The sequence below is a fragment of the Larus michahellis genome, chromosome 13 (assembly GCF_964199755.1).
Source record: "Larus michahellis chromosome 13, bLarMic1.1, whole genome shotgun sequence".
Taxonomy (NCBI): Eukaryota; Metazoa; Chordata; class Aves; order Charadriiformes; family Laridae; genus Larus; species Larus michahellis.
Window position 1 is genome coordinate 5,353,980 of NC_133908.1, and position 14,189 is coordinate 5,368,168.

The window sequence follows — 14,189 nt, forward strand, 5'->3', positions numbered from 1 at the left end:
CCGAGCGCTCAAGGTCTCAACGAAGAGCTTCTGTTTCAACATCATCATCATTACTCATTTTCAGATGAAATTTGTTTTCTGTCTCTTAGACTTCTTCTCTACTTTTAAAGAAATCTTACCCCCCTCCCCCCCAAAACAGAGTTCTTTGTTTTGTTAAAGACAATACTTTTTAAAGCATTCCAAGGGCACTTTTTGTTGCATTTGTAAAATCAAGCCCAACTAAGAATCCTTGGATGACCCATTCACGATCCGATATCGTCACTTAAACTATTCTGTGGAAAATACTGAACTTAGTGCATGCGAGGGCATCACAAACTACAGAGCCTTCCAAGAGCTCGAACCCAGCTCTTGAATTAAATAGTGGTGGAACTGAAAAAGCACTCTGGGTACTGATGTGCAAACGAGCGCACCGAGCTTCCAACTTCCAAAATGCAATATTACATTAACACTTAAGGCCACACAGTGCCCTCAGCCTGTACACTGGATTTCTCCTGCTTTTGATAGGAACTGTTTGTCTACACTCCAGGCAGAATGTTACCAGTAGCTTATGTATGCACACACCCTGATATGAAGATATATTTTTAGAAATCTGAGGTTGTCTGAGTGGTAGCAATGCTGACGAACACAGCTCAAATACACCATATTATATAGATAATAGAGTGCTCACATTCTGTAAGTCTGTCTGTGTGCCACAGACACAAGAGTTGTACTTGCTGCAGTGAGGAAAACGATTACATTTAAACATATTAGCCAGCCTGCACGCATGCACACACACACACACACAGATGCACAGAACAGTCAAAGAACCTGGAATCTGCTTATCTTTCCTAGTGGCTTTGGTCAGTTGTGCGCCTTTCCCCCAGTGGTTTATTAATTTGGTTTCTTTTAGTCCCCAGCCTCCTGACATGGTTCCTGCTTCCTATTTCAGTTCCCTCCTTGCCTGTTCTTTGTCTCTCCTCTAGGCGCGGGGGGGGGAGGGGGGGGGTCCTGCCGCTCTCACTGCACTTTCCTCAGAACTTTCTCCAGTTGCCATGGAATGTTCTGGTTTCAGCTTCCAGCCCTCCTGTTTAAAAGACACCATCCAACACACCCTGCCTGCTTCTTTAGGTAAAAGCTGAGTATTCACCCCAAAGCATGGCTGTTTCATGGCAAGCGATCCACTCACACTTGCCATGAGGACGCCAGATCCAGATCCGCGTGCTGGGAGCTCACATTCTGAGTACTTGATGGGTAAGTTGCTCGTTAAAGATGACCACCAGCACATTGCACTCCCAAGGAAATCAATCGCAAGGAGACCAACACAGCCGTTTGCCTCAGCTCTTCTGCTCTCTGGCATGGTAAAGGCTGGATCTCTCCTTTTAGTACTTCCACCCTTACTATGCTGGCCTCCTCCACCTTACAGCTTCACCAGCACACTTAAAGGACCACTTCTTGTAACTTTCTCTGGTCCTAAACTTATCCTGTCCCAGGATATGAGACTATGGAAGTAGTCATTCAACTAGCATTTGTTACAGTGTAGCCAAATTTCTTCTATTTGCAAGTAAGCAGTTTGTGACACACTGAGACAAAATTTGGCTCATCAGTACAAACAGAATTGGAAGATGAAGCTCCCCAAATTTAATGTGATGACTAAATGTCATTTCCCCATACTTAACTATGTAAATGTACAGGTCATCACAACTATCATCACAACAAATCATCACAACTAGCTAGTTACTGTCTTGAAGACAAAGTTCCAGATGATGTGAAAAAGAATTTTAAATTTGAATTTTAAAATTTACATTTTTAGCATACAGAATTTCCTCCCTTTTCCAGATGATTCCTAATCTATTTTCTCTGACATCTGCGCTGGGATCCACTGAACTTCTTTTGAATTCACTCTCTTTAAAATAAAGGCATTTTCCTCAGCTACTTTATTCAGCTTCTCACTATTTCCTGTCTCACTTCTGCTCATGGGAATTCCTGAGCTGTCCCTAAATGTTTTGCAGCTGTCTGGTCCCTGCTGAAGCACTTTGATTGGTATTTCAATAGTATTAAAAGTCCTCTTTTGCTCCGAACATGTGTGTACCATTTGGGACTATGCACTGTACATTGCTCACTCCACTGAAGATCAATTGCTACCGGCCTTACTCAGAAGTGCAGACCTTAAATTGGTCTGCAAATGATAGGAGGTAACAAAAGCTGTGATACAGTCAAATCTGTTTCAAGATATTTGGGTATATGTTAATTATACTTGAGTCATACCTATTTGTTGAACGTTCTCAAATCATGCATCTGTACAGGTCTTGAGGTTACTGAAATTTTTCACAATAGTCTCCATTATTACACTCTTTAAGAAGGTTAGTTAGTCACTATTTCACATAGTTTATAATATTAGCAGAGACATTTCTGCATAGTACTTGTGCCAGCTAATTCAGTCATATGAACCATTTCCTTTTTCTGTGTTCCACAGAAATATATAACATTGCGCATTTCATGGCACACTTGCAATTTCAGTGATCAGCTGTCAGTTTTTCTGAGCTTTCGCTGGAATTTTAATTAACTGCGACCGATCTAACAAGCAATTAATTCAGCATTCATTACTTGTTAGGTTGATTATTACTTAAATTTAGGTTCTAAAGCTTGCTCAATTTTTTATTGGGAGTCATCCCATGAGACTGCTAACCCAGCAGCAAGTATTCTCAGACTTGGAGATAGCACAGTTTCCTCTATAATCCAGACATGGGTTAGTGATTTGTCAGCTTTTTCCTCTAGAAGCTCTCTTGTTTAAAAATACCTAGCATTCCCACAAAAACGACAGCAACTGCTAATAGGGAAGCATATAATCCTATGAAATACATGCAGAAAGAGTTATTTTAAAGAGGGAAAACTGCACTGCTTGCTTTTCTTCTTTTTGATCACTCTACTCACAGCACTCACTTGCTCTGTGGTCCATCTGTTGCACGGCAGCCCATGACAAAGTCTGGGGAACTGATGCTAAACTACAGAACTTTTTGTTGTTAAACTAATCTAACACAGTCTTGGAAGCCAACCTTTGATACTTAATCTCCCTTTTGTTCCCCCCATTTCTTCACTCTGCCCAGTTTAACTTATTCTAGACTGCCTGGAACCAAAGCAACCTCAGCCATTCAAAACAAGATTGCCACATTAAGGATCTGGCCAAAATGGGAACAGAACCTAGGATTCCATCTAATCGACTTCCCATGAATTAGGCATCCATGCCTAGCTAAGCAAACCCGACAGACAACTTTCTCATGTAAAACATACATTACAATACAATCCTAAACATGCAATGCAAGTAGTGAACATTTGGTATTTACAGATTAATAGCTAAACTACTGTGCTGTCCTGGGAAGGACAACTTATTCATAAAGACCAAGTAAACTGGCATAAAAAAGTTATTCCAGGAAGACAACTAAGAATGGATACATCTGTATTTCTAACAACATTCAAAAGAACACAACTTTCTTTCTATTGCCTCAAGAGCCAATCAAGATGTGAATTGCATCAACTTACAGAGACACTTCACCACAGGCAATGAGTATTATGGTTCCATTGAAGACTCAGTACTATGGATCTCAAAAATCTTACCTTTTGATAGTGGGCTTTCAAAAATCTCTTTCCTCCAAACGGGTATGAGGCTGGCCCTTAGTTCATTACAACCACCTTAAAAAGGTTTGTCCCCTCTTCAGCATGAGCAGTTCTTCCCTGAAGTACAATAATAGTGTTAATTAGCAGCCAGTTCTCAAATTAAAGTACAATTCATGGGGAAAAAGAAAAGGTAAACTTGCAAAATTGTAAAAAATTGCAAAATAAAAAAATAACAGAAAAATCACCTTAAAATGAACAGATTCTCTATATGCCTTAACTTGCAGTTACCCTTTTTTCATGAGGAAACTCTGGCGGGTTGGTTACACAATTCTTAAAATCCTAAGTACTCAGGTCGAGGTTTAACGATACAGATTATTTTTCACTGGGCTGGTGATAATTTCTAAGAGGATATGAGCCTTGTTTCACCTGCAATCATGATGTAATTTCCTCCCTGCCACCTTCCTCCCACTTTTTAAATCCTGCAGAAATCCCCACCGCTAAGCTAGAAATGTAGTCCCTGGCAAGTCTGCAAACACACACATAGCATTAGTGCTGCTGTTTGCCAGTACATTCTACAGCTTCTGTCAGAAACTGAATTACCAAAACCACAAGTGCTGTACTGTCAGAGTGGCTCTTGAGCTAAGATGACCTTTTCAGTGTACTGTGAATAGACTTGGTATCTGCAAGCCATTGAAGTTATTTGTTAGAATAAAAAGGTGGAAAATTAAAAAAAACCCAAAACCTAAATAAGCAAGCGTGCACTGCTTATTTTTAAGAAGGGTCTTTATGTGATTTTAATGAAGCATATACTACAGAAGTTATCATGATTAATTTCATACTCACAGTTTTTACCATGTATTTTACAATGATAAATTTCACATGGTTATCCAAAAGACTTGCAAGCCTCTTCTCAACATACTTAGTTTGCACCTCATGTAAGTAAGACACTAATTCAAGCTAAAGTAATAGCTGTCTCATAAAGAATTTCAGAATATTTGAAATTGGTAGTTTGACAGAAAACACACTAAGTGTATTAACTACTCAGCTCTCCTGTTGAAGTGATCTGCAGTTACCATACTCGCAGGGCAGTGCTGTGGAAACATGGAAGTTTCAATCATTCTGCAGCAACTGCACATTCCTGTTGTGCAAAAATAAAACTGAGGCACAAGTAAAGGAAATGACTGGCTCAAAATCAATGAGTCAGCAGGACTGGAGTGTGTAGAATATGAATTTCTGAAACCTGTATTTGTTACAGTCCTCCATCATTCAGATCTTGCTAATGAGGTATATGCCCTTTCAGTCACATTCCTGTCATGGTAGCTTGATGAAACACAAACTCCTGTTTTTTCCCCATCACTGATTCCATACTGTGTCATGTTTCTTAATTGTTTGATGAGACAGCCTTTATTTCAGGTGCAGTCTTCCTGGATTTTCTAAATACCCTGTAGTATATTGCTTTCAGTTTATCAGTTAGTAATTCATATGACTACTTGACCATTTGGGCTTTTTTACTCCATTTTTGAATCTTTATTTGGCGTTGTCTTACATAGTAGGCAGTTGGCCACCTGAGAGGTTGACTCTGCAACTGTTGTGCAATATACAGCCTTTGGAAATATACCCCTTCTTGCACTTCACCTAGATTTCCTAAATGGAATTATTTCAATTTAAAAAACACACATATATGTATTAAAAAAAAAAAAAAAAGGCGATTCACATACTCCATCTTCCATCAGCACCCACTGTAAAGATCAATTAACCTTTGAGTCAATCTCAGTCTCTTGCATATCCTTTCATTTTCTCTCAAGTTCCACTGGGGACTTTTTCCTCTTCTGCCATTATACCAAATTTTCTATAAATATTTTCCTTCATTCTTGCCTTCTCTGACTGACCTTTTTTTTTTTTTAAATAAACTGTGATCATTTGATCTCCATTTTCTAGTGTTGACTGCTGTCCTCAGAGGACATAATTTAGCCATTCCCAATTACACACCTTTCAGTCACTTTTCCAGTTGTCACAACTAACTTCCCATGGTCATAACCACCCTGTTCTCCAAGCGCCAGATAACATAAACCACCTTTCTATTCAAAAATTCACAAGAGTCATCGCAGTAAATAAAAATAATGACTCCCTATTCACAACCTGGAACCAATCTCTATTGAGCAAAGCCTTTCTGAAAAGAGGGTGCTTTAAATATTCTAAACAATTAGGAAGTGTTTATTTGGCTAGGAAAAGAATAATCAGGCAAATTATCTTTATTAATTAAACTCTTACTCCCTTCAGGTCATTAAGGACAATACTCAACACTGAAAGAATTTTTTAGGTGCCTAAATTCCTTATAGGATCTTTGCTTGAGTAATTTTCTGGAAAAAAAAAAAAAGATTCCAGAGCAGTTGTGCGTTAAGAAAACTATGAATACCTAAACCAGGAAAACAAAAACCACCCAGTAACTCAATTTTCATACCACATATTTTATTGACATCTTTGCTCATTCAGCCCACACTTGGAAAAATAATTTTTAGTTAGACTCAGTTCATGGGATTTGGAGTGAGTTTGTAAGAACAGCTATTACTAGCAACAACTTCTGAAGTTAGCCATCACCTACTGCAAAAGCAGAGGTGGTCTTAAACCCTCATTGACCATTCAGAATTCACTTTTTTCTCAGTGTTTTTCCTGTAACTAGTAGTCTGCAAATGTGGACTGATTCTATAGCCGAATTCAGCTGAGGCATAAACAAGTCTGATTCCATCTGAAGTAAGTAAGAACAAATTTATACCAGGACAAAATCTGCTACGTCCTACGTTGAAAACAGATATTGCGCACAAGGAATAATTAGAAAACCATGAACAAGTATACAGTGGTAGGTGCATTTATATTTACCCTAGCTTAGCTGAGCTAACATTACCAGGAATAGTAATCCCATTTTATTATTTGAGATTCTATTTTAGTAAGTTCTGTACAAGCCTATATTAGTGACAGTTCCCACTATAAAGAGTTTATGACATTAAAGGCTGCTTTTTTGATTAAGATGAGACATGAAGGGGATATGCAGAGGCAGAAAGAGATAACAAATAGCAGTGTGGTTTCCACTGCACTAGCACTCTCCTTTTTCTTTTTCCTGTAAGTTAGAGAGGACTTAATGGTCCATAACAATTCTAGTATCAAAATTATTAAATTTTGTCAATCCTACAATGCTCTTCTGTCTGAAGATGTGGCAGGTGGTTCTGCAAGCATAATTAGAAACGCTACTGCCCTATGGGCCCAGGAGAGTATATTTTTGTTTAAAAAACATGTTAAGTTTTACTTTTAGATATGTCATATAAAACCGGACTTCGTAATTGAGACAGAAAAGCCTTTCTGATAAGGTTACTGAATATGGAGAAAATGGTTTCTATAAACGATTCCAATTCAGACAAAATATGACAGGGAAACAAACTTGGAGACTCTAAAAGCCTGAAAACTTAATAAAAATGCATTTCCTTACATCATAAAAATACCTTTTATTCCAAATCCAACTGTTTGGCTTCTTGTGATACTGTCAAAAGCTGGAGACGCTTGGCTCTTTAAAGTTTGAAGGGGCCATTTAAAAAAAATCCTTTATCTATTTAATTAGCCTGCATTCAATGGACAGTTACACAAGTCCCTGGGGCAAAGTGGTGTGGCCTGGGCTCAGCTGAAGGGAGCCGGGAGAAAGCCTCAGGATGGAAGCCCTGGTTTTATAAAGCACCCAGCTAAAGAAGGCTCTCCTACGAGCAGTGTAGCAGCTCTATCCGATTCAGCCGGGCTGCGGAACACATATGCACACCTACACACCTGGTGATGAGCAGTACTGCAAGCGGACTGCACGGAAGACAGGACGGAGGCAGATCTCCGAATATGTTGAAGCGACAGGTCCAGTTTAACCACCGGGAACGGCAGAGGCCGCCTCTCCTCAGGGGCGGCGAGTGCCGCGGCTGGGCGGGCAGCCCGGCTCACCCACCTGCGGGCCGCCCTGCCTCACCACACAGACATTTTCCCTCCCATCGCCACAGCCTCTCACACCTTTGCTCTCACAAAACCCCAGACTCACGCCGGCTGCCACGCTCCCTCCAAGCACCACCACGCCAGGGCTTCCCTCACAGACGACGGTGCCCCCCTCAGAAACGAGCACCTCAGCCTCACAACAGCCGTTATTCTCCACCCTGACCCCCCAGCCTCTCATCAGCCCTCTCGCACCCCCGCCTCACGCCGGTTCCTACACCCCCGCAGCCGCCTCAGCCTCGCCCTCTCGTACACACACTCTCTCCTTCTCTCTCCTTCTCCCTTTCCCTTTCCCTTTCCCTCTCCCTCTCCCTCTCCCCGTTCGCGGCGCCGCAGCCCGCCGCGCCTTTCCCCTCACACCGGCGCCCGCTGCCGTGAGGCGGCGCGAGGGCACCAGCGGCAGTGGCGATCCCCCAGGGGGCGCTGCGAAGCCTCCGGCAGCGCGCACCGCAGACCCTTTCCCGCCTGCCGCTGAGGCGCGCGCCCTCTGCTTCTCGCGAGCGTTGGCCTCGCTCTCGCGAGAGGCCGCCGTGCGCCTGCGCGCTGCTGGACCGGGCCTGAGGCGGGTTGCTGCTGCGGTGGGTGACGGCCGGGGCCGCAACCGGGGCCGAGACAGGGACCGACATCGACATCGGGACCAGGACTTGCCACCAAGATGAGCGGCACTCTGGCTAAAATCGCGGAGATCGAGGCTGAGGTAACGCGTCGGCCTTCTCCCCGGTCGGGGCTGGGCCGCGGTGCCGCTCCGTCAGGGGGTGACAGGGCCCTGTCGGTGCCGTTGGGGTCGTGAGGCGCCGGGCGGGAGCCGGGGGGTGTTGCGGCCCGGTAGAGCCTCTCCCGGCGGTGAGTCCTCGGTTCCGTGCTCTTGCAGATGGCCCGGACGCAGAAGAACAAGGCCACGGCTCACCACCTGGGGCTGCTGAAGGCCCGCTTGGCCAAGCTGCGCCGGGAGCTCATCACCCCCAAGGGAGGCGGCGGCGGCGGCCCCGGGGAAGGTGCGTTGTTCTGCGGGAAGGCTCTGGCCGCCGCAGCGGTCTCTGCAGACGTGGCCGCTCCTCCCTGCTGAAGTGCGGGGCGTGGGATGGAAATCAGTCTAACGAGGGTGGCTCTTGTCTGCTTGAATCGTGTCAGACTGTCTGCTGAATAAATCAGGGCAGCCGCCTTCTCTCCCTCTTGTCCTTTCTCGTACAGGACCTCGGCCGTGGTTTGTGGCCCTTCCTCGGGCTTTGGGGTAAAGCCCTGGTTGAATCGTAAATGAAAGGACTTCTGTGTGTTGGCTAATATAATTTTATATTTGCAGAAGTCTTAGGGGTTTTACATGAAGAAGCATCTTGCAGCAGGCACCTGTTTTTATCTATAAAGATGTGAATTGTGTAAGCTGTAGTGCTTAAAGGGAATGTTCCACCTACACCCAAGGCAAGTATAGCCCACTGGGAAGCCTTGCAGCCTACACTTTATTGACAGGTATGCCATGGAGCGTTATACAAAGTGGCGCAAGGCAATATAGATTGTGAACTCTGTTTCATACTCTCATCCTCCTTTTAGGGAAGCTTACCTGGCTTTCATTCAGGCAGTGTTAAAACTAATAGTGGGACTGCTGTCCAGAACCTTAGAAGATAGAAAATGGCCACCTTTAAACAAATATTTTTGCTCCTTATTTGCAGGCTTTGACGTTGCAAAGACAGGTGATGCCCGAATTGGGTTTGTGGGTTTTCCATCAGTGGGGAAATCTACCCTTCTAAGTAATCTTGCTGGTGTATACTCTGAAGTGGCAGCATATGAATTCACCACGCTGACTACTGTGCCTGGAGTCATTAGATACAAAGGAGCAAAGATACAGGTGAGATCTTTTTGTGTCTATGAGGATAAGATGGTATATTTATGGATGTAATGGTGTTACAGCTGAATGGTCTAGCCTGATATTACCACGTTAGAAGTGACATGTAGAAATGCTTGAGAATGCATTGCAAATGTTTCCATGAGGAAACATTTTTTACCCTGCTTTTCAGTTTTCTCTGAGAAGTTGTTGTGGTAGTTCTGATATTCTCTATGAGACGATCTGTTCCATTATACCAATAGGGCACATGGATAATACAATATATGAATCAAAGGCGAAACAGTTCTGATGTATTCTATTCAGATTTGCAGTAGAGTCAGCTGGTTTTGGAGAAAAGTAAAAGTAATATTTATTTTCTCCATGAAGAAAAATATTTTTCTCATGAGTTACTTTCCTTCCTCTGAACAAATAGCTACTTGATCTCCCAGGAATTATTGAAGGTGCCAAGGATGGTAAAGGCAGAGGACGGCAGGTCATTGCAGGTGAGTGTATTAGAGTTGGAGGCAGCATCCTATCACTGATTCAGTTAGTACAGCTTATGAGAATGAAGGGTTGAATTACCATTACTGATGTCTTCAAAAAGCTGAATTGTATTCTGGAATTGAGCTGCCTGCTGTGAAGCAGCAGCCATTTTCATTTTGTTCTGTTTTCAGTTCTGGCTTTATGCATTTGCTGAGTTCGTGCTCTGCGTTGACACTGCACTGAAAGTATATTACCAATTTTGAAGGCAGATGTTATCCCATATTAAAGAAGGCTGCTGCCTTCATTTCTTTACCTAGCTTATTGTCATCATTCTGGAGTCTGAATGTAGATAGGAAAGAAGATTTTTCCAGCCTCTGTGATTCTTATAACGTGTAAGGATCTGTCTATCAGTGATGCTTGGCCAGCACTGCAAACTTCAGTCTTATACTGGAATTTAAGAATAAGCAATATACTGGCCTTCAGGGGTTTAATATTGTCACTAGTCCACTGAGCCATATTTTGTGGTGTTTTGTCTCCAGTTGAGTGAGCATACTTTTTTGAGAGATTACTTTCTTTTTCTGATTCTTAGTTGCTCGAACCTGCAATCTCATTCTTATTGTTCTGGATGTGCTGAAACCCCTTGGTCACAAGAAAATCATCGAGAATGAACTGGAGGGATTTGGAATTCGTCTGAATAGTAAGCCCCCCAATATCGGTTTTAAGAAAAAGGATAAAGGAGGCATTAACCTTACAGCCACAGTAAGTTGGAAGTTTTCTGTAACCAAGACAAAAAAAAATTGCTTGAAGAAGGAGGTATTTGCAGTTAATGGTATGCCTGGGACCATTCCTGTGCTATGACTTCTTCAGAAGCTGAACTGCTGTACTGTAGTCAGTTACTTTCCTTGGAGGCCATCCATACCTGTCCTAGGAGCCTGACCACTTCCTCACCCCCAAATCAGAGGCTTGGATACTTTCCAACAATTACAAGTTCCAAGGTCCAAAGGACAGTGTAAAAAAACTGCCTCTCCCTTGGTGACTACGGCAGTCTTCTGGAGAAGAGAGCTCAGAGTTCCAGGCCTTGCAACCTGGACTACTCCTCGTTTTCCATTTACCGCTGAATCTTTAAGAACATAGAAATAGCCAGAGATACCAAAAATCAGAACTCTGCTCTGGAATCTAGGGACCTAACACACTGTCTGGGCACTGAACTAGTTGGTACGTGGGTTTGTATTGCAACTGCTCCCAGATTGACAAGAAACATTACTTCTGAAATGTCTAATTGCAGCTATCAGTGGGGCATTAATAGAAATAAAGCTGTCATAATTTAAATCTTTTTTTCCCTCTCCTGAGGCTAACTATGGTAAAATCATAGTTAGGTCCAATAATTTAACAAGGCAGCTGTTATTTTTAGTAATGGGTAAATGATTAATACTTGATTTGACTGTAAACTCATTTGTTAATACCATGTCTATGTTTAGTGTCCTCAGAGTGAGCTGGATACTGAAACAGTGAAGAGCATTTTAGCAGAATATAAAATTCACAATGCTGATGTCACGCTGCGCAGCGACGCCACTGCTGATGACCTAATTGATGTTGTTGAAGGGAACAGGTACTGTTGGGGCCCTGGGTTTGGCATACTTGCAATTTATATTCCAAAGAGAAGAATCCTCTCAGGTTTGCTTCCCACAGAAGCTAAGATAGCAATGTGGTATCAACAAGTGCTGTTTAGCACCTTACTCTCCTTGTAAAAAATGAAGCTTTTTCAGAGGTAGCAGTGTATTGCAGCTAGGCTGCTGTAATGGTATTGCCTTCTCTTTGCAGGGTTTACATCCCATGCATTTACGTCCTAAATAAAATTGACCAGATTTCCATTGAAGAACTAGACATTATTTACAAAGTACCCCACTGTGTACCAATATCTGCTCATCATCGCTGGAACTTTGATGATCTGCTGGAGAAAATTTGGGACTACTTGAAGCTAGTACGAATGTGAGTCCCAGGTTCTTCATCTAGCCTTGCAGATATTTTTACTGTAAATTATTATGGGTTTACTTCATACTACTAATAGATTTCTTTGGATTAATTTATGAATGAATCTACTAATACTCATAATACAGTAATTGTAGTCCTTTAGAGTTGTATCTCTCTTCTTAGAACAAGATAAAATCTATTGTAAAAAGGGATTTAGTATGTCTAGGTATTTGGCTGTCTGACAAAACTGACTTTGTCAGTTTTTTTCCTAATATATGTTGACTTTCTCACAGAAAAAGAAAATCGCAAGTCAGAACCATAATACCGTAGACATTCTTTTCCATCAACTATTCCTGTTTCATCTTCTTCTAAGCAGCTACAGAAAGCTCAGTAGTGATAAACCTTTCCAGTTACAAGGGAGAACCTGCTGCAGCCATTGGCTACCCAGATGCGTTTTCAGCTTAAGGACACCAAACAATTTACAGAGTATCTGTTGTCACCACTGAAATAGTGGAACTTGGCACAAGCACCAGGCATGACAGTGTGAATGACCTACGAAATTTCATGATGGGTTGAAAGAGACGAGGTTTTGGTATTGACTGACTGTTCCATCTGCGTTACAGCTACACCAAACCTAAAGGGCAGCTCCCTGACTACACCTCTCCTGTGGTACTACCTTACTGCAAGACCACAGTTGAGGATTTTTGCATGAAGATCCACAAAAATCTCATTAAAGACTTTAAATAGTAAGTATTACTCTAATAGAATAATTTATAGAGAATAGAAAGTAATCTGCTTCCTGGTATATTCTTCCATTCTCTTGTAAACTAGAAGGGAGAACAGAGTTTTTTGATGTTGGGTGGAATAGGTCTTGCTATGACAATTCAACCTAATACTTACATTACTATATTTGATGTTCCCATGCTCTTTCCTCGATAAATATCCTCTATGGTGAAAATATTTTTCTTTGTATTTGGAAGTAGTGCTAGATGCAGCATTACAGGCCTTTGTCCTGTATGCACAAGTATTTTGGATTACATCATACTTTGTTTTGATCTGCTTGTACTCCAGTTCACAGAGACCACTCATCCAGGTACTTGCAGGAGAACAAAAATAGCTCTTAAGCATTGCTTTCTGCATTAGCTTTGTGACAGAAATAGCTGCTGTTCTGCTGTTTGCGTATTATACTTGTAAGCCTTTGAAATTTGATTTTTCTTCTCCTTTCAGTGCACTGGTCTGGGGTTCATCCGTTAAACACAACCCTCAAAAAGTTGGTAAAGATCATACTCTTGAAGATGAGGATGTTATTCAGATTGTGAAGAAATAAAGTTGTTCTCACACAGTTTGCCACTGTGCCTGAAATTTGTCGTTCGTTGTAAGTGGCAAAGAACAAGCCCTTTCCGTCAAATCTGTAGGAAGTGGGTATTGGGTTTTTATGGTAAAACTGATGTTTCTGGCCAACTTCTACTGCAGCGTCCGATTCTGGCAGACCTTACAGATCAGAAACTCATGTTAAGTGACTTTCACAAGGGCAAAAATCTTACAAGGAGGCTTTGATGCCCAGGATGATTTTCTGCTGCATGTATGTGTCTTTCCAAATTAGAAAAAAGTTCACACATCAGTAATTATTTTGTTCTCAATGAGAATAAAACATGAAAAGCAGAGGCTGAAGAACTGTATCTTAGGAAGCAGGGCTAGAGGACACAGCGTTCTAGCTCTGTCTGCCTTAATCTGAAATGTTCTTGTTTGAATACTTCAAGGCTATTAATAGTCCTGCACTTGTGGAAAAGATGGTAGGTTCTGCTCAGGAGCAGTCCCTTTTTCAGTTGTTTATATAAGGGGAAGTAAACTAGATGCGTGGGTTCTACTGTGTTAGTGACTCCAAGCTTTTAAGTATTCTTCAAAGAATTTCCTGCTAAGTTTAGAGAAGTCAAGTTGCACAAGAGAAGCAGGCTGCTCCAGAAAGCAGTGGTTCTATTGCTTTTTAATAGAAATTAATAAAGTTAGAGCTCTAACACAAACAAAAAGCTTACCAAACTTGTTAGCCTCTAGCATTTGCTGTCCTACAAAGAGGATGTAAGGGCATTTACTTAGATGTGTTAAAAATGCTCCCTCTCGTTATTCATAAAACAAGCGTTACAGTGATTTCAGACGCCCATTCCAGCACTAAGCCCTTGGAGCAGTGGTTGCTATCAACCTGGTGAGAAAGCATTCAAGCCTCAATTCTACTCTAAGCATTTTCCCCTCAGTTTTTCTAAGCTTAGTAGATTCCTGTGTAAGGGAGGTGAACTGCTGCAGCCGTGCTGGGGTG

General features: G+C 42.0%; 1 protein-coding gene across 1 annotated transcript; it reads left to right on the top strand.

Moving 5' to 3' along the window:
• Positions 1-8,109: 8,109 nt before the first annotated feature.
• Positions 8,110-13,220, top strand: DRG1 (developmentally regulated GTP binding protein 1). The gene is made up of 9 exons (XM_074607049.1): positions 8,110-8,305; positions 8,480-8,603; positions 9,273-9,448; positions 9,858-9,927; positions 10,497-10,666; positions 11,386-11,516; positions 11,729-11,896; positions 12,502-12,624; positions 13,106-13,220. Exons 1-9 carry the CDS (start codon positions 8,264-8,266, stop codon positions 13,203-13,205), a joined length of 1,104 nt encoding a protein of 367 aa, XP_074463150.1. The 5' UTR covers positions 8,110-8,263; the 3' UTR covers positions 13,206-13,220.
• Positions 13,221-14,189: the final 969 nt, after the last annotated feature.